Consider the following 19,198-nt stretch of genomic DNA (forward strand, 5'->3'; position numbering starts at 1 on the left):
AAATTTGCTTGTGTTCCTTTTTTCGCCATATCTTATCTTGTGAAACTATACAAGGCGGTTATATTTCAACAATAAAACTTATAGTTCACAATGTTGTTAACCGGCTTAGTAACTTAAAGAAGAAGACCACACACCTGGCAAACAAAACTAATCAGTGTAATTAAGTGAATGCGATAGTTTAACCTACGGGCTGACTGATTACTGCTTGAGTGATTAATCTGATTATAGTATAATTTCAATAAACTGCATTGTTCACATCCCAACTATTTCTAGGCTGTGTATATAAGGCTTATCAATTGCGGATGGCATTTGTTGGAATTCATAGCTGGAGGTTAAATGCACTTGAGAAAAAATTAAGAACCTAATACTTTATTTAAAATAATGAAAGATAGAGATTATAATATTAATTGGATTAATTTGCATGTCAAGCTTGCTACATTTGCATGCCCCAAGAGCTTTTTGAATATTTTCAAATTATTTGGAATACTTTTAGGCTGCGACAGTGGATCTAAGCTTTTTCTAATGTTAAGTGATATGAGTATTTAAAATTTACTAGATTAAATTTTAATATTATCCAAAACATTATTCATACATTATTCACATTTATTTGTATGTTTTTGAAAATAGAAAAATATGCTTTTATTTGTATTTCTTTGTGTTGAAATAAACATAGTTAAATTAGGCAAATTTTTACTTTATGTAAAAATGAAATTCCTTATAAAAGATCATAAGCAGTTGGCTAAACTTCAGAATGCGAACCTTTAGGTAGTAGGCATATCAAGTGTGTGTGGGCACATTGCCAATGCCCATGTCAACAACTGTTTACTTCGCAAAAACAAGTGAATAGCCAGCAAATAGCCAGCAAATAACCGGCCACAACATGGTCTTATAGGGTGGGTCAAGGTCGAGCTGGACTTCGAGCCGGGCGCCCAGTTGGCCAATAAGTGTGGTAGCCAAGGTAGCAAAAATCCAGGGGAGCTCCCACCGACGATTTCGCATATGAACGTGCTGACAGGTGTTGGCCAAATCGGCTAAATCGGTCAAATCGGATTCAAAGAAAACTAAACAAATAAATAGAGAAAAAAAAGGTAAATGTTCAAAAGCCAGCAGCGAAGACCCTTAGATTAGATCACCCTGAACCGGTTGCCAATTTGGGCCCGTTGGCTGTTGTCTTCGCCACAATTAAAGGCAGTTAAACAGAATTCAGCAAAAACCGATTGCCAAATAAACCAAATTGTCAGCAAGAGCCAAGCCCCAAAATACGATATAGCTAAAATATCTGTGTATATAGCCAGTATGTGTCTATAGCCTTGGCATGCCAGCGGATTCGCTGAAGACGGCATAATTCAACAAGAAAAAGAAATTAATTATAATATGGTAAACAAACTGCAGATGGGTCAGCAGAAATGCCATGGCTAAGAATGAATCTTAACCTGTTCGTCAATTTAGAATATACCGGATCGACCCTTAAATGGCAACCGAGTCCAGAAATAGAATTACGTACCGGTGTGATTAGCATATTCCGGGATTCTGCTGATTCATTATTTATGCATAAATTTAAGATATTTGTTCACTCGATTACCCCTTCTTGAGTTTGGAGACTGTACAAAGTCTAATTTAAATAAGAAACTGCTAACGCACCATGATAATTGTATAAGAAGAAACAGAAAGTGGATATGGATATACACAATTATTCTAACAATGAGAATCTGTATTTTGAGACATTGTTAATTTAATGATGTTATTGGTTACCTGCTAAAGGTGACATTACCTATAAATTGGCTTTAATGAATGCCTAGTTGATAGCGAGAAGGGTACTATACATTATAATAACTCTATGTAGAACAAATCTTAAAAATATTTGCATTTTGTTTAGAGCCAAACCTGACCTAAGAAAAACCGCAAGTTCTATATTCTAAGTAGTCTAATAAAGAATCGAAACAGCGCCATTAAAACCACTCTCTCTATGCAGATCGTTTTAAAATCAATTCAGTCTGAATTCATTGGCCCCAAAATAGACGTGTCAATGACTTGAGTCAACGTTGGCCAGCCTCAGATATACAGATTGAATGACTCGACACTATATATAGTATATGTAGTATTATATCGGGTGAATAGGAAGATCTAATGGGCGGTACAGACGTTCAGCTTCACCGATTACTATTTGAACTATATTCGAGGAACTCATTGAATGTATCGTCTTCTGTTTTCCTACCACGCCTCAATGCTTCGCACATTTCCGGGCCGTAAAAATCGCACATAATCCCAAATATTCGGTTTACCGCATCCCATGGATTTGGCAATAAAGAGCGCCGCATTGGCTATAAGTGCTTAAAGTTGAAAATTAAATGTATGCAAATGCTGAGACTAGTTTTTGCCATCGCATCGCATCCCACCATCAATCTTAGTCCGGAATATTCGATTTGGCAAACCACTTTCGGAACTTGGACGGGATGGGATACGGATACTGGTATTTGGAATGCCAGAAATGAGAGAATCAAACATTGAATATCAATTCTTGTTCACAAATTCGATGGGTAGATTCTGCCAATGTAAACACACAGCTTTGTTTTAGCGCTTTTATTGTGGGGCCTTGAACCTGCGAAGGGGGAGGCTGATCTCAAGTCATCTTTATGAATTGGCCAAAAGCAAACAGACAATCGTTTCCATATGAGCGTAGCTATGTGCACATACCTTTGGCGACAGTGCGCGACAAAAATGTGTTGCTATCTTCATTTAAAGTGGGATAAAGTGGGTTTAAAATAGTTTTAACAATGTTTATACCATTGGAAATATATTTTTTCCTCTCTTTGAAATGCCGAAACTTTATGAAAACCCCATTCATTTGCCTTACAGCTCTGTTACGCACTGTACACACTGTAACTACGGTTCGCTTGGATTTTTTCGAGGCGTAAAATACGCGAACATAAATCGTTTTTATGGCATTTAAATTGCTGCCCGCTCTTCATCTTTGGTTGGCTGCTGTTAGTTGTTCGTTTTTAGCTATTCACTTGTACATTGTGGATTTAGTTGTTTGGTTATGGACATACAAGTACGGAGTGGTCATGGAGGTATTTTGTGGCAATGTGTGCTTGATGTCGGACTTCCTTGTTCTTTGCCCACTTTTATGATGCATCCAACAACTTGGAAGTGTAAATATAGTAGCTATTATTGCGGAACATGGCTTAAACTTCCTTAAAAATCGTGGAACATTCACTTCCACTAACTAAGGTAATAATTAAGTCATTGAATCGGGAAATTGGCGTTACTATCAGGGTTTTTTCTGGAGGTCTTTCTTAATTCATACTACTTATGTGCTTAAAGCAACGAAACAATATTCTAAAAACTATATATGATTATTAATAGACAACTATTAAATTACATAAATTTATGTTGTCATTTAGTTATTTTTAACTAAAAATACCCATATTCAAAAACTGATTGACATCTTAGGCATTTTAAACATAAATAGCTAGAGGGTACATTTTTATGTGTCGCGTGTCAGTATTTTGAAGAGGAAAAATGATTTAAAGACCATCAATCTTAATTTCTGTTTTAATTCTATGATCTTCACCCGGAGCACAAAAGATCGCTGGACTTCTTGAAAGTTGTTTGTTCCGGAGCATAAACCTGTTTGTTTGCCCCCAAGTGCTGCAAATTTGATGATTGTGGAGTCATTATGCGAATTAATTGCTCATTAAATTCATGCATTAAACAAATTTAAATCAAAATTCACAAGCCCAACTAGTTGTGATGGCGACTAAAATAATGTTTTGTCGGGGAGATTCTAAACAATTTAATTACATTTAATTACGCAGTGCGATTTGAATTTGAACTTTAGCATTAGTTCAACTCGTTAATTGGACAAAGAGCCATTAAGCTGAAAACTTAAAAAAAGCTATAATAAAGTTTAAATAAAATAAAGACCGAAAAGTAAACACGAATTCAACATGCAATGTGAATTGGATGGATTTGATGTCCGGTGACGTGGTCACTTTTTTCTTTTTTTTTGGGCCTGGCTAAAAGCCAATCCCAATTCGATTCCGAGTTGGAATTAGCCAAGCTACATTGCCCTTCGAGCCAACAAGACACTTGGAGCTGGGCTATCAGCCAAGCCAAGAGCCATCGACATCATCATATGCATATCGTGGGCCAACTCAAAATACGAAATACGACAAAGAAACTGTTTAAAATTCCACATACAAATCGTTGCAGTGGCAGCCGTTGAAAGCGAAATTGAAGCCGAAATCGAAATTGAAAATGAAAATGGGTTACAACTGTTCAAGGTCGTTGCAGGAGTTGGAAACCAAAAAGCGAAAGCGAACCAAAATGTGGGGGGGGGGGTGGGGCTGCTTGAAGAGGTAAGAGGGGAAGGGGTAATTTTGAAAAAATCTCGTATAGAATTATTATTTAAAATTTATAATATTAAATGTATATCTATTAGAGTTAAGTGCAATTATGTTTATATTTATCAAACATACTTTAAACTATAGATTTTAATTCCATATTTATCGCAATTCATTTTGAAATGCATTAATTAAAAAACATAACTTTCAGTGTGATGTACGCATAACGCAACATAATCTTTCCACTGTGGCAAAACAAAAGACTTAGACAAGAAACTCACTTGATGGGCATCATCATTATCATCCGCATTTATGATCATCGTTGTATTGATCATCAAAATGCATAGGCGAATGCAGGGGAATTTTGAGGCACTCTTAACCCATTGACTTCCCACGTTGACCCATGCACAAGTGGATTTTTGATTGGTTTGGAAAACCCAAAAATGGAAAAAAGATGCGTGCGTGAAAAACGAACGCACATTTGTTTTAATTTATCGGTGATTAAATGTATTCATTACTATTGCAAAGAGCCCAACTGAGCATTGGCTAATATATTTATTTATTTCTTGGAAAGTGTTTTTTCAACAATACTAGCATGACATTTCTTCTTCTTCTAATTGTTTTTTAATTACACACATTCTTTACGCAACTCTTGATTATTATTTTTTCTGTGCAACCACTCATTAAGTCCCATTGGCATTATGCACTTTCTGCTTTGCCACTTTTTTACGCGTTCTAAATAACCAAATCACTTGTTTTCCAGCAGCTCGTTCTTCACTGACTCTGCATTTTCTGCACACTATTTATTGTTCGATTTGCAACTTTATATGTGTGTGTTTTTGAGCAACAAACACATGCCAAACAAACAGATACATCGTGTTATCAATACGCCCCGTTGGTTTTTGGCCGATCCACGAGTGTTGCCATCGCATTTGATGGATTTGATCTTTCGCCATTGGATCGCTGATCTTTTGGATGTCGCTGGTGCATGTTGGACACCACACTGTATGCTTACTATACACCATTTGGTAACAACTCTTTGTTTTCCCGGGGAGAACCGGTTCGTGTGGTGCATTCGAATGCATTTGAAGCGCCGCAAATGGGGGAAGATATGAAATGGCATGGCCCTCTCTGTTTGCCCAGGCAAACAAGAATTCTAGATGGCTAATGGAGTCGAACAGCCGGGAAAATTCGCACGAAATGCCAAAAAGCCAAGACGGCAACATTTCAATTGGCAAAGCAGCCACGCAAACTTCACAAAATTGCCAAACTTGAGTCAATCAGTCAGTCAGTCAGTCAGGCAGTCAGTCACTTCGTCCGTCAGTTGGTTAGCCACGTTTTAGAGCCGCACGTCGAGTGTTGCACGTTGCCGTTTGGACGTTGGTTGTTGCCTCTTGAAAAATCAAAAATCAAAAATCGCAACAGCAACTTGCAACTTGGCCTGTTAATGAGTCGCCGTCGACGTTGGCTCTTGGTTCCGCGGAACCAAACTCGCTCAGATTGCCACAGGCCCCCCAACAGACATGGCCAAAACAACCGCCACGCAGTCGCAGGCACAGGTGCATTTTGAAAAATATTGTTACCTTTTAATTACCAATTTAATTTAATTCCATCTTAAACCAAATGAGCTTACCATTTCGATGTCAATTAATCTTGTTAGTAATCTCTAGAAATACTGTCTAGTGTATTGCCTTCTAATGTGGATTTCATAGAGATTGTAATTTTTATATGCCCTGCAATATATTTTTTTATCAGTGTAGAATCATAGCGGCAGCCGCAGAGTCAATTGCCACATTCTTTCTTTTTTCGAGCCGACGAAAGAGAATGGTTATTTTCGCATACCCTGTAAATCTAGTTCGTTTTAAAAGGTAGTACAGCACACATATATATTTCAGAACATTATATTTGACATTTAAGATAATATATATACACAGCTATAGACAGTTTAAAAAGCAATATTTTATTACCCAAAATATCAACTTGTACTAGAACCGCATTATTTATTGTGGTTTATCTTGCTATTAATTTCTTTCTGAAAGTAGATATTTATTTAATGTTTTTTTTTATTTAAAAAAAATGGAAAAAGTAATTTATAGCTAAATGATTTTTTATACATTTTGGCATGGGATTATTTATACGTGGGAAATGATTTATTACTAACCGGATTAATTGGTATGAATATTTTCTGAAAATGTAGTATCTACAAAGTCGTAAGCCTCGTTGCAACTTTTTAAATACGTATACTCATAGATAAGCCTGCGGACTTTTGGGGGACGGCGATGTGTGTTTTGTTTATGTTTATGTTTTTGGTTTTGATTTTTTTTTGGATTTTTTTTGTTTTTTTTTTTGTTTTTTTTTTGTTTTTTTTTTGTTTTTTTTTTTGTTTTTTTTTTTGGTTTGGTTGGCACTGCTCTGGTTCCGCTTGCAATTGGCGCCTGTTGCAAGAACCCGCTGGCCAGATATGTCCAAAGCGATACATATATCTGTGGATATAGCACTGAGTACCGGGTATATAGCCACATAGCCATATGCCGGGTCGGCTTGGGTAATTTGATATTGGCAACCAGACGAGAGACCGGACTCACTTTCAGTGGATTTGCGTCAGTTTCTATTGCGAATGTGATTTGTGATTTGCCCCATTTTTTTTTTTTTTTTTTGGTGGTGGAAATGATAAGTTCTGGTAAATTCTTAATCATCTACATTTTTGTTTAGTCATTGGAGATTCACCCGCAGAACTTCAAATCATCGAAACGAGTTATTGGCCCATGTCGGCAATTTGGCTATAATTATTGGCTTAATTTCCAAACTTTTTGCGACTAGATGTCCAGAATGCGATTGATCAGCAAGAAATTGTTGCGAAACATCTTCATGGCCAATTTGACCTCAAAGTTTTGTTTTGTTTGTTAATAAGTTTTTCAAGCAGCTAAGCTGATGTTATTCACCTTTTCTTTGGAATCTTTCACCGCTTTCGATTCTGTCGCGTCATGCCATTTTGCTAATTTTCCCTTCTATTTCGTACACATATGCAAAAAATAAAATGCAAAAAAATAAATATTCTAATTTAATAAAATCAAAATCAAGTTTTTAGTATACATAGGTATATTAAAAGAATGCATATAATTATTTTGCATTTCTATAAGGCGAAGTGATAATTCTTGGGAAAACGAAAATATTTCGATTCGAGTTGAAAAGGCCAACAGAGCAATTTGTCATTGCCATTTATCAGCGGTTTAAGTATGGCCACAATTAGCAGCATTAGCAGCAAAAGATAGTGCCGAATGTGGGAAGAAGAGTCTGCGATTCTCCGCTGAAATAAGCGAATGCAATTCTCAGAGCTACGACACGGAGATCAGAGAATCGGAATTGAAATTGGAATCGGAATGGGAATCGGAATCGCTATAGATGCAGCCGCAGTCAGTCGCTCAAAATTCGGCCTGCATTTGGTTTTGAAATTCAGTCTGCGGCTAACGCACACACACATAGATGTATTAGGCCCACACAGATACTGACCTATACATAGAGCCTCCCTGGTTTTAGGCCCCCGAACCGCTGAGCTGCTAAGCCGCCGCCGAACCACCCAACCACCGACCCACCGATCCACCGATCCACCGAACCACCGAACCGCCGAACCGCCGAACCTGAGCGGTCTTCGTATGCTCGGCGGCATTTGGACAATCAGTTGACGTTGAATGTTTCGTCTTGGCGGTCGCTTAATTTAATTCGCTGAACGCTGATACAAAACGATCTAAAAAATCATCGATCGCCGTCGTTGTAACACAGAGTTATTTTTAATAATTCCTATTTTTTTTTCTGGTGTTCATTTGCGTCCTTTGCTTTTCTGTGTGTGTTTGATTGTGTGATTATGTGCCAGAGAACTGAAAACCTATAAGTCGCATTGCAAAGTAATCCAGGATCCTTAACAGGATGTCACGGCATATTCTATCACTGCTACTGTTGGCACTTGCCACTAGCCAGGCGCTCGAGGGCGTGGTCCAGCCCACCTGCAACCTGAAGGACAATTGCAATTTGGGCGATCATCTTCTGGCTGGCGCCAATTCCGTCTCCGATGCTGGCGATGTGTCTGCCGATAAGTTGGAGAGCAAAATTGCTTCGATATTCGAGGATAAGGTTAACTATAGCCTAAAGTTATTTGCCGACGATGCGACCACAACAATCCTGGAATACCAGACGGCCAATTTGAGTCAATTGAGTCATGCGGTAGCGCCGGGAAATTATACGATACACCAGATGGAACAGGCGATGGAGGATGACGATGACCAGGTGGAGGAGGATGAAAGGGGTAAGTGGGCGATCAAGTGGACGATCCATTACCGATACATTACTTTCTCATGCCGCCCACATCGTGGCCTTGGGCACTTTGAATCAGCGCGATCAGCGATTTCTGCAATAGTCATGGGATTTCCGTTGGGAATTGCATAAGAGGCGCGTGCGTCAAATCAAAATCAATTGCTTGACCGTTCCGAATTGTATGTATTTGGCCAAGATGCGTCACCTTTTTGGGCCACTTCCGGCTGACCAAAGGCGCATCCCGTGAATTGAGCCAAAATCTCGGCTTATCTAATCGATGTCTCGCCTTTTGTTGGCCACTTATTCTTGTTAAAAGGTTTGGCCTTGTTGAATCTGTTTTATTTTCTTTTCCGGTGCCAAATATTTGCACTTAAAGTTAGGACCTCATTTCGGTTGGCCGATTAGAGGGGGTTTTCCACAACACTCGATATTCACTGGTTCCTGCGAATGGAGATGGAGATGGAGATGGTGTGGTGACCGAGTCAAGGCAATGTGCGAAGTCTCACGTAAACGAAACAATTTTTCTTTGTATTTTATTGCATTTCTGCTCTGCATAATGTGATAAGGTCGCGTCGCACGTAAGCGAAGTCAGAAAATTTTGGAGGTTTAACCCATATATAATTGTTTCAACTGTTATCGTCTTAAATTACAGAAGTAATTATCTTAATTGCCAAGCAGCATCTTCAGATTATTCAGCAGCTCATGTGGTTATTTATGCATTTATTTATCGTAGCCTTAATTATTTGTCGCACTTAGTGAATGTCGAAATGCACGTATTATCTGTTTGAAAGTTATTTATGTGATTGCGTTAGATTGATTAGTATCTAAACTTAGTGCACAAGTACTTAGTCCTTATATCGTAAGTAATGTCGCACCGAATATCGTAATACCAGATATTTTGCAATCTCATTAATTACCTAACGTAATGCCAATAACACTTCCTCGACTCGAAGTGCCTACACTCGAAAGTGCCAATGCGTAACGAATATCGTTTCGCAGCGCCAATTCTGAGTGTTATATCCGATGAAGATGTTCCTCCTCATAGTAGTACCTCCCACTTAAAAAAATAAAACAGACCCATATCATAACATAATAAAAGTGCCGAGTGCCCAGCCCATTTGACGACCAAGCTTAAGTGGCTTTTGGTTTCGGTTTCGGTTTTGGTTTTGGTTTTGGTTTTTTGCCCACTTTGTGGCTGGTTTGTTTGTAATTGATCTTCGCCGAGTGGTTGCTTGTCGCCGATTTGTTGCTCTCGCTGTTGCTGTTGTGTTGTATTTTTATTTTTATTTAAAGTTTTTTATTTTTTCTTGTGTCGCACCTGTGAATGTGCATATACTTACACCACATCGCAAACCCATCATCCCACCCATAAGTGCGCGAACACTTGACCACTTGACCAGGTACCGTTAAAGGCCTGTCATAAAACGCGAAACGTGTTACCCACCAACCATCCATTTGGCCAAAATAATGCGAATAACGATACACCAAATAGTTATGATGATCGAAATGGAAATGACGGCGATGATGAGTCGTGCAGCAGAAGGTTAAGATATCTTAGCCCGTTGAGATACCAAGAACTAATAAACGGTGGCAAATTGCCACTAGTTCGACAAGCTGCTCTTTTTTTACTGTTCGGTGGCAAACCAAAGTTAAACTGCCAATTGACTTGATAAATATTGACTTTAAAGCCCGGTTTGAGTTGAGTAGTGGTGCACCGTAAAAAGTTGGGGTTTTCTTAGTAATATTCTGACTACTTATTCTAATGGATTCTAACATTTAATTGTCGGATTTATTTCAAAACAATTGTATAAAACAATTTGCAAAGAAGCATGCTTTAATAAATATTCTTTTTGCATCTTTTGAAAAGGAAAATGAGAAAAAGGCAAATATTTTGCTCAGTGCACTATGAGCAAACAAACAAAATGCTGGTTCATCCGGGGACGAAGTCGATCGTGATCGCATTGCAGTGGCTGGTGAAAATGTTTACGAGCACAAAGTGACAACTGCTGATCGATTTGTTTCGACTGTTTGCAGGAGAGGTGCCAACAAATAAATGCGATTTTGCGAGATAATCCGCTGCTAATTGGCAAGATGAAATCATTCTGCACTATCAAACAAAATACTCGTACATACATAGGTGTATAGCAAGGCAAATACGAACTGTAGTTCATATAAATCAAAGCCAAGCAACCGTTTCAAGCCAAGACATTAAATGGCCCATTCACCGCCACAATTGGCCATTAACCATTACAATTCTGGCTGGTGGTAAACGAAAACCAGATCCACTAACTAGAACGCTCTTTTGTAATATCGCAGCGTTTGCGCAGGATTGCGCGAATTTGTTGGGCAGGAATATTGGCCAATATACGCGAGTCCAGCTGCCATTCAGTTGAGTTGGCTCTTGGCATTCGGCTCAGTTTTTAGTTATATCAGTTTTTCAGTTTTTTTCAGTTTTTCAGTTTTTCAGTTAGCAACTTGGCCAAGTGGGTCAGAGACGAATACGAAACGCACACTCAGCTGAGATAGACGGTTAATTAAGCCGCCAACTGGCAGCCAGTTGCCACTTGTTGGCCCGGTCCAAAGTGCGATTCTTGTTTAACATGACATTCTCTGCTGGCCATTTAGCATATGTATTTCTTTTCGCGAATCTACTTTTCATTTTCATATTCATTTTTGATTTTGATTTCATTGTACGAATGAATTGTCTGTGACTTTTATGGGTCGCCATTTACGATCATCATGCGTTGACTGGGGTTCAAATAGTAATTGGAAGATCGTAAAAGTCTCTATGGACTTAACATTCCATTTACCATTCCCCAAAACTTTTGATGGCCTTTGATGGTTTAGATGGAAGTGGTTGGAAATGAATTGCATAATAATTGAGTGAGGGGCTTGTTTCTTGAATCCTGCGTTTTATGAGCATCTTAAATGCTTATCTTATTTCTAAGCTGAGCTTTAAACTCTCTTCCGTTAAATCCCAATTCATGCACACTTAAAAAATGTAATAATTTTCAGCCCCAACGTGGGAGTGCCTTAAAGTATCGCGATGTGATGTGAAATGAAATGTAACCGCAGTTTTCCTAGAACATTGGAATGTACCCGCTCCATTGGAAGTCGTATCCCAAGGGAGTTACCAGCTAACTCACGACACATTTACAAACTATCCTCAAGATCTGTTTTGTCATATCAATGCCTTTGAATCTTCATAATTTGCGATGCTAATGAGTTGAGCCGGTTGTAAATGTTTCGCACGGATGCCATTGTTGCCACATCTTCATGACGCGACTGACAATTGTAGAATTCTTCACTCTTCCTCTTCCTCCCACAGAGCTTCGTAGAGCCGGCGAGTTTTTCCAAATTTAGTTCAGATATAGATACATATATATGCTTATATATATAGAATATGACGACAGGTGGCGGAAAGGCACTCGGCAGTCACATCTCGTCGCACTCTGACGCATTTTAGCACTTTGGGGACTGCCCAGCGATATCCCCCCTACCCCCCTTTATTTTTTGGAGGCCCCCTTCTACGCCCCGAAAAAGAAAAATAAGTTGACGGATGCAGGCGGCGACTGATATATTGATGTTCGATGGCTGGAGCCACGCGATCGGCATTTGAAATGAGATCTGCCTAGCATAAAAAGTGGCCAGCATGATAATGAAATGTTAATTTGGCTGGGGACACCAGCTTGGCATGCTGATGACGGCTGGGCCACTTGGACCTGGCAGCTCTCCAAGATCCAGGGGATATCATCCACCACCACCACCATCACCATTCCCATTTTCTTCGTCTTTGCCCATTTGGCGGCGCCTCATTATCCATCTTGGTACTAAATGAATGCGGTTCACTTCCTGTTTGTTCTATATGCCACGTGCCCAGGGGCCTGACCTTGTCCAATTTGGTGTCCACATGTGCATATTGTGCGCCTTTTGAGGTTCAAATGGCCTGCAACCAATAAACAGGCCCCATTTTGAGAGAACATCACTGCGGATCAGTTGTACAATCAATAATTATTGCAGTTTTATGGGCAAAATGTAAGACACTCAAAAGAAGTATGGCGTATTTCCAATTCGAGTGATTTCCTTACTACTTTGAAAAAAAAAGTTTAAAAAACTATGCTCTCAAGCAAAACAATTTTCATTGTGATGATCAATAATATCCTCTTACGTTCTCAAATTAAATAGCACACATCCTGAAAAAATTTGTAAAATTGAAAGTGATATTAATATCATATAAATAAAATGACTAATGCACTTTGTTGCATGATCCAAATCGGATTAATAGTCCGAAATCCGGCTCAGAAATTGTTTAGCATTAACATAGTGATCCATAATGAGCGGTTATCATATTAAATCTCAACGAAAAGCTATCAAAAATTCATAACAATGACTGCCAATAGCCAATTACCAATGATTTAAGCCAAAATCTTTTCGATGCCTTGTAATTTCCGTTATGATGATTGTTTAAATTATAGCACACAAGTAAGCAGTGTAAGTGTTTTTTTTTTTGAGCTGTTAGAAAATTATTAATATTTGTTGAACACGGGTTAGAGTTTGCTTGTAAAAGTGAATAATAATTTGATGGCTTGGCTGACTTGCAACTACGTTAGCGTTTGTTTATTTGGGTTACAGTGAATCACGGGGTTTTCAAAAACGAGTGCATTGCGAAATCGAATTTCCTTTGCTTAAATGGAACCATTAAAATCTATAACATAAAATTTAATTCTATGTGGGCAGCAATGTGACAATTAAGTAGGCAGCAAGGTAGTCATTTCAATAGCGTACAATTTAGTTAACTAGCCGCTTGCAAGTTGACTGTATATACATACATATATGTATATTAAATAATAATTTCTCCACATTTCCCCACTTCCAGCTTATCTGTACAACATTGGCAAGCGTTTTCTGGCCATTACGCAACCATTTGATGCGGCCAGAAATCCGGATGCCTCGACTTTGTGTCGCCGGCAGATGCATCAGTTTCTGAACGCCTTGGACAACTTTGATCTGTGGGCTCTGAAGAGTGAGTATTCAAAAGCTGGGGGGGTAAACAAACTTGAATCGAGAGGCGGTGCTTAAGTTGGGTTGAGTTCGGGCTGGGTTGGGTTGGGGGCAATTGGCAAGGTCATGACAGTCCATGACAGTCAACAAATTGGCCAGTTTGGCGTTGTGGTTCTAGTTCTGCAAGTGGATAGTTAGATGGTTGGATGGTTGGATGCCCGATAGAACCAGAGAGCTGGTGAACCGGAGAACCGGAGAACAGTAGAACCATAGAACTGTAGAACCAGTCGGGGGACGTTCGGCTCGAATTGGAGTCATTGCCAACTGGCAGCAGGTGAAGCTGCAGTCGCAGTTGACTTCGACTTCGACGTGACCGCCAGACGAGTCGACATGAATCGAAAGACCCCAAAGTCGAATGCATCAAATGATACTGTTATGGCTAAGATAATAGGGTACATAAAAATATATATATTATATAAAAATAATTAGGAACGACTAACAGCATTAGAATATGATATGTTTGATTTTGAAAGGAATTTTTGTAGCATGAAAAAGTTACTTTTGAGGTATAACATTTCATTCCAAGTTTTGTAAAGAAATACTTAGCTTCAACAAAAAAAAAAAAATGCAAATTTGGTTAAACATTTTCTAGCACTAGTTTAGGAAGTATTTTAGCGTTGCCTGGGAAGCCAGCGACTTACTTTTGTGAACGGCACTGTAGCTGGCAGCTGTGTGTGATCCAAAGTGAAGGCCAATGGTCGAACTTTACCCACATTCACACCACACACCACACACCAACACTCAGATGATCGAGCATGTGGCAATGCCAGTTGCATCTAGCGAATTTCCAGCCAAGAGCAGCAAAATTGCAAACATGAGCAAAAATAGCGATTTCAATTGCCACTGCGAACGCGAACTTGACACAAAAGACCGCAACGTCGACGTCGACAGAGGTTTAGAATCAGAACGAGAGGCGCTACGAGTTGCGATCACAGTCAAGGTCACAGTCGCTCCGCCTACCGCCTACCGCCCACCAAAAACACACACACCCCCCGCGAAACGTGAATGGATCACATATTCAGCTATTCGAGGAATCTCCAAGTGAATGAATAAGAAGAATGCCCTAAGGCTGAGGTCGAAACATGAATGCAAAACGAATGGGTATTCATATTTTGAAGATCACATAATTAACTAAGTATAGTAGTGAAAATACTGAGATGTGTAATAATCATCATTTACCAAAATCAAAGTTAGTTTACGATTTACCTGAGAATTTGCACATCTCATCCATTATTTTTCAATCGGTCGCCGTCTTTAATCGACTGATAAAAACAAGTCATATAAATATGCTAATTTTTTCCAAGTTTATTGACATTTAGTTGAGAAAGACATCAAGAGCATTTCTTTATAGACACATAAACCAAGGAGGTGTGGTTTACTAGAAATAAAAGAAAAGTGGGTGCCATTCAGAAAAAGGAGAAATTTAATTTGCATTTAAATGGAAATCTTCTAAAGACGCCTGCATACATTTCAATTTTATTCCTAGAGAAGTTTTTTATTTTATTTTAATATCAATTTTCTTTTTTTTTTTAATAGTGCACGACTCCAGTGGCAAATTGAACTCGGGTATTCTGAATGGCAACATCAATCAACCCGGCGATTTCGACCAGTGCCTGGCCATCCAGCAGCGGATGAAGGATCAGGATGCGGGCAAGGATCAGGATGGGGACTCCATCATCCGTGGCCAGTACTGCTTGGCCTATGCCCAGCCAGTTCTGCCACACAATTCGAAGCGATTGAAGAGTTTCTTCAAGCTGATCCAATCACATGGACCTTTCAAAAGCGAGTTCAACGACGTGAGTATCTTTCCACAAACTTTCGAGCTTCTTTCCACATCGCAAAGTTCCTTTAATGGAGCACGTGACCGAAATGCCAGATCAAAGGGAATGCACTGAATCACTGGGCTCGTGTAATTTATTTATCTTAAATAAATTAATTATATATTTTTGCGCATTATAAAATTGATTAGGTAAAAATCAAAATATATATTCATACTTCTTTTTTGCTGGTGTATATGAAAGTATAAATCTGGCCAAATAAATTGATTAACATTGGTCCGCTAAAATGTTGGACTTCGACATTGAACTTGACCAAAGACGAAAACTGACAACGGAAAGCAAGGCGAAATAATCAAATGCGATAGATGGTCGTAAAATGCAAATTCCGAATCATGGCGCAGAAATGGAAGCCGTAAGCCAAACTCAGGCCAGTGAACCCAGAAACCGAACAAACGGACAAACGAACAAACGGACGGACACTTTACGGATTTTTACATGAGAAAAAAAAGAACAGAGAAAAGCATTTGAATATAAATTGTTTGTTGTGATTTATCCAATTATGTCAGCACAATGATTAATATATACATTTCGTTAAAAATCGTTAAAGAAAGATAAAGTAAATCGTTCCGGCTTTGTTTTCAAGTTTTTATTTATTTTTAAATATTTCTAAATATTCAAATTAAAAGAAACATTTTACTTGGGTATTGAATTAAACATGCACATATTTTAATGAACCGAACATCTCAATAAGTTGTTTACAAATGGCAACAACATTCGAGAAATTCGCATAGTAACCTATTTAATGTTCTCACATTCCTATTCAACATGAAGTCAGGAAAAATGTCAGTTTCGAGTGAGTAGTTAAAGTCGCATAATTGAAAAACCTATGTAAACACGTAATTTACCGTTCAAAAAAGATCACTTAGTTTAGAACACATAAAGATAATGTTAATTGCAAAATTATCAAGTGTATAGGCGGAACAAACGCGACCTGGCTTAATTGTATTGCCTCGAATCCCGTTCAACTAGTCATTGTTTTTATGGATTCGAGTGTAATGGAGGCGTAGGTAGGTCGGCGACCCCAGTTGATTCAGCATTCCATTAACCTGGAGAGGATGGGGCGGTACTCCTGCGTCATAAGCTCAAACTCATCGCCAACCGGACGACACGTTCACTTTCTTGTATTTCCAGCCTGGTCACCGAGTGCCCCGCTACTCGTTGATCAACTGGGGCCTGTGTGTGCCCTCCGGCTGCTCCGCCCGGGATGTGGAGTACAGTGTGGCCGAGTACCTGGGCAACCAGACCGCCGCCACGGGCATCACCTTCAATGTGCGCGTGGAGCCCCAGATGTGCCAGGTGCGGGATCAGCGCCCCTGGGATCGCAACACCACGTGGGCGGTGCGCTTCTTCCTGCTCGTGCTCTCCGTGGCCATCCTGTCCACCATCTACGATCGATCCACCAAGTCGCAGCCCAAGCAGAGTGAGTTCTCCAAATGGGAGTGAGTTATATATCATATGTTTCTAACCATTGTCATTTCCAGATGCCTGGTTCACGGCCTTCTCGTTGGACAAGAATCTGCGCTGGCTCTTTAGCACGAGCAGTGCTCCTGGTGACATTGAGGCGGTGCATGGCATCCGTTTCCTGAACGCCATCATGCTGATCTTCTCGCACAAGTCCATGGCCATGTTCTTCAATCCCTACAACAATCGCACTGCCATGTCCGAGAGTCTGGGTCAGCCGTGGACGGTCATTGGCCGTGCTGCCTCCCTCTACACCGATCCCTTCCTGCTCTTCAGCGGCATGCTGACCGCCTACTCACTGTTTGGTCGCCTAATGAAGCAGCAGCCCATCAGGCTGAAGAACGAGTACATTAGTCGACTGATGAGGTGGGTGCAGTTAAATTGTATGGGTTAATTGCTTGTATTAATCGAATTTCTCTTACCCGCTGCAGGATTGTTCCGCCACTGGCTGCCTTGATACTCTTCTGCACGTATGTGCTGCCTCTGTGGGGCAGTGGACCCCAGTGGAATCTGGTGGTGGGCCACCATGCGGACATTTGCAAGAAGAACTGGTGGCGCAACCTGCTCTTCATACACAACTACTTTGGCTTCAGCGAGATGTGCCTGACGCACACGCACCATCTGGGCATTGATACGGAACTCTTTGCGGTGGCACCACTCCTCATCCTGGCCCTGTGGCGGTGGCCAAGACGGGGTCTCTTCGCCCTGCTGCTCTTGTGCACGGTGGGAACGGCGGCTAGGTACTACACCACGATTGTCAACCAGCTGTCCAACTATATCTACTTTGGCACCAAGTGAGTTTGGCACAATAAGTGTACAAGTGTAAGATAGGAAAGCTATATTGATTTTTGTGTGATACCACCAGCATTCAGCGCCTGTTCCGCACCGCCGACTACATGTACTCGTTCCCGCCCCATCGCTCCACGGTGTACATCATGGGCATCCTGCTGGGCTATGTGCTGCGCAAGTATCAGAACGCCCGGCTGAGCAGTCTGCAGCTGCGACTTGGTTGGCTGGTGGCCACCGTTTGTGTGCTGGCCTCGCTGCTGGGACCCGCGCCCATGGGCGACATCAACTACGTGTACAATTCCACCCATGCAGCCATATACGCCGCCTTTGCGCCCATCGCCTGGTGTCTGTTCTTCTCCTGGATCGTCTTTGTCTCCCATAATGGCTATACAAGTGGGTGTTGAGCACGACTATCCATGGTGGTTTCCATGGTGTTCATCTTTTTAATATTTTGTTCTTTTTTAACCAGATAAACTGACGAAGCTGTTTGCCTGGCGCGGATTCCAGGTGTCCACGAAGCTATCGTATGCCATTTACCTGACGCAGTTCCCCGTGTTCTTCTTCAATGTCGGCCGAAGGCGTCACATTCACCACTACTACAACTTTGTTTCGATTATTGTAGGTATTTGCCATGTATAGAGTATTGTATTATTTATTGTATTTATGCATTGCAGCTCGATACCAACGAATTTATATCGATCTTCCTGGCGTCCGTGGCGCTGACGGTGCTCTTCGATGCACCGTTCCAGAATCTAAAGAAGCTGCTGATCAAGCGACCCACTGCGGCAAAGGTGGTGAAAGACAGCCAAGCCAATGGGACGGAGTCCCAGGATGCGACGACAACACCAGCCTCACAGCCCAGCACCACTGCCCTCCTACAGTCGCATCATCCGCACTCCGATTAGCTTGGATGTAAACACACTCTTTCTTAGCTATGTATAACTTGTATAAATGTCTTAGCATTTAGTGGCAATATGTTTAGTGATCCCCAGCGAAATCCCCAAAAAAAAAAAAGAAGAAATCCCATTCAATCCGTCCATGTGCCCATCCCATTTACCCCGAATTCAATCGAAAACCGCCCCTAGTCTTAGTGGAACGCTTTATACATTGTAAATTGTACTATTAGTCAAATCGAGCGACAATTAAGAACCGAACCGTAACGAACCGATTCGTAGTCATAAACCAATCAATCACTGCTTGATGTACGATATTATCTTGCTTGCTAAACCGGGCTCCGAGAGGTAGTCAGTGCTGGGGAACCCCTATACCATAGGCTTAACGTGATATCGGGGCCCCGGACTAAGACTCTCGGTGCGCATGTTTATTAGAATACTTACGTTGCCTTAAGCGAGGTCGAATGTCAGTTTTTAAATGGTAATTTAATTAATAAAATAT

At 40.4% G+C, this 19,198-nt stretch overlaps 1 protein-coding gene across 1 annotated transcript; it reads left to right on the forward strand.

The window, feature by feature from the left end:
• The first annotated feature begins 8,025 nt into the window (after positions 1-8,025).
• On the forward strand, positions 8,026-18,989 carry LOC6524788. Its single transcript, XM_002100596.4, has 9 exons — positions 8,026-8,646; positions 13,531-13,677; positions 15,252-15,511; positions 16,685-16,973; positions 17,035-17,380; positions 17,446-17,808; positions 17,880-18,196; positions 18,273-18,421; positions 18,478-18,989. Exons 1-9 carry the CDS (start codon positions 8,271-8,273, stop codon positions 18,706-18,708), a joined length of 2,478 nt encoding a protein of 825 aa, XP_002100632.1. The 5' UTR covers positions 8,026-8,270; the 3' UTR covers positions 18,709-18,989.
• The last annotated feature ends 209 nt before the right edge of the window (positions 18,990-19,198 follow it).

The sequence above is a fragment of the Drosophila yakuba genome, chromosome X (assembly GCF_016746365.2).
Source record: "Drosophila yakuba strain Tai18E2 chromosome X, Prin_Dyak_Tai18E2_2.1, whole genome shotgun sequence".
Classification (NCBI taxonomy): domain Eukaryota; kingdom Metazoa; phylum Arthropoda; class Insecta; order Diptera; family Drosophilidae; genus Drosophila; species Drosophila yakuba.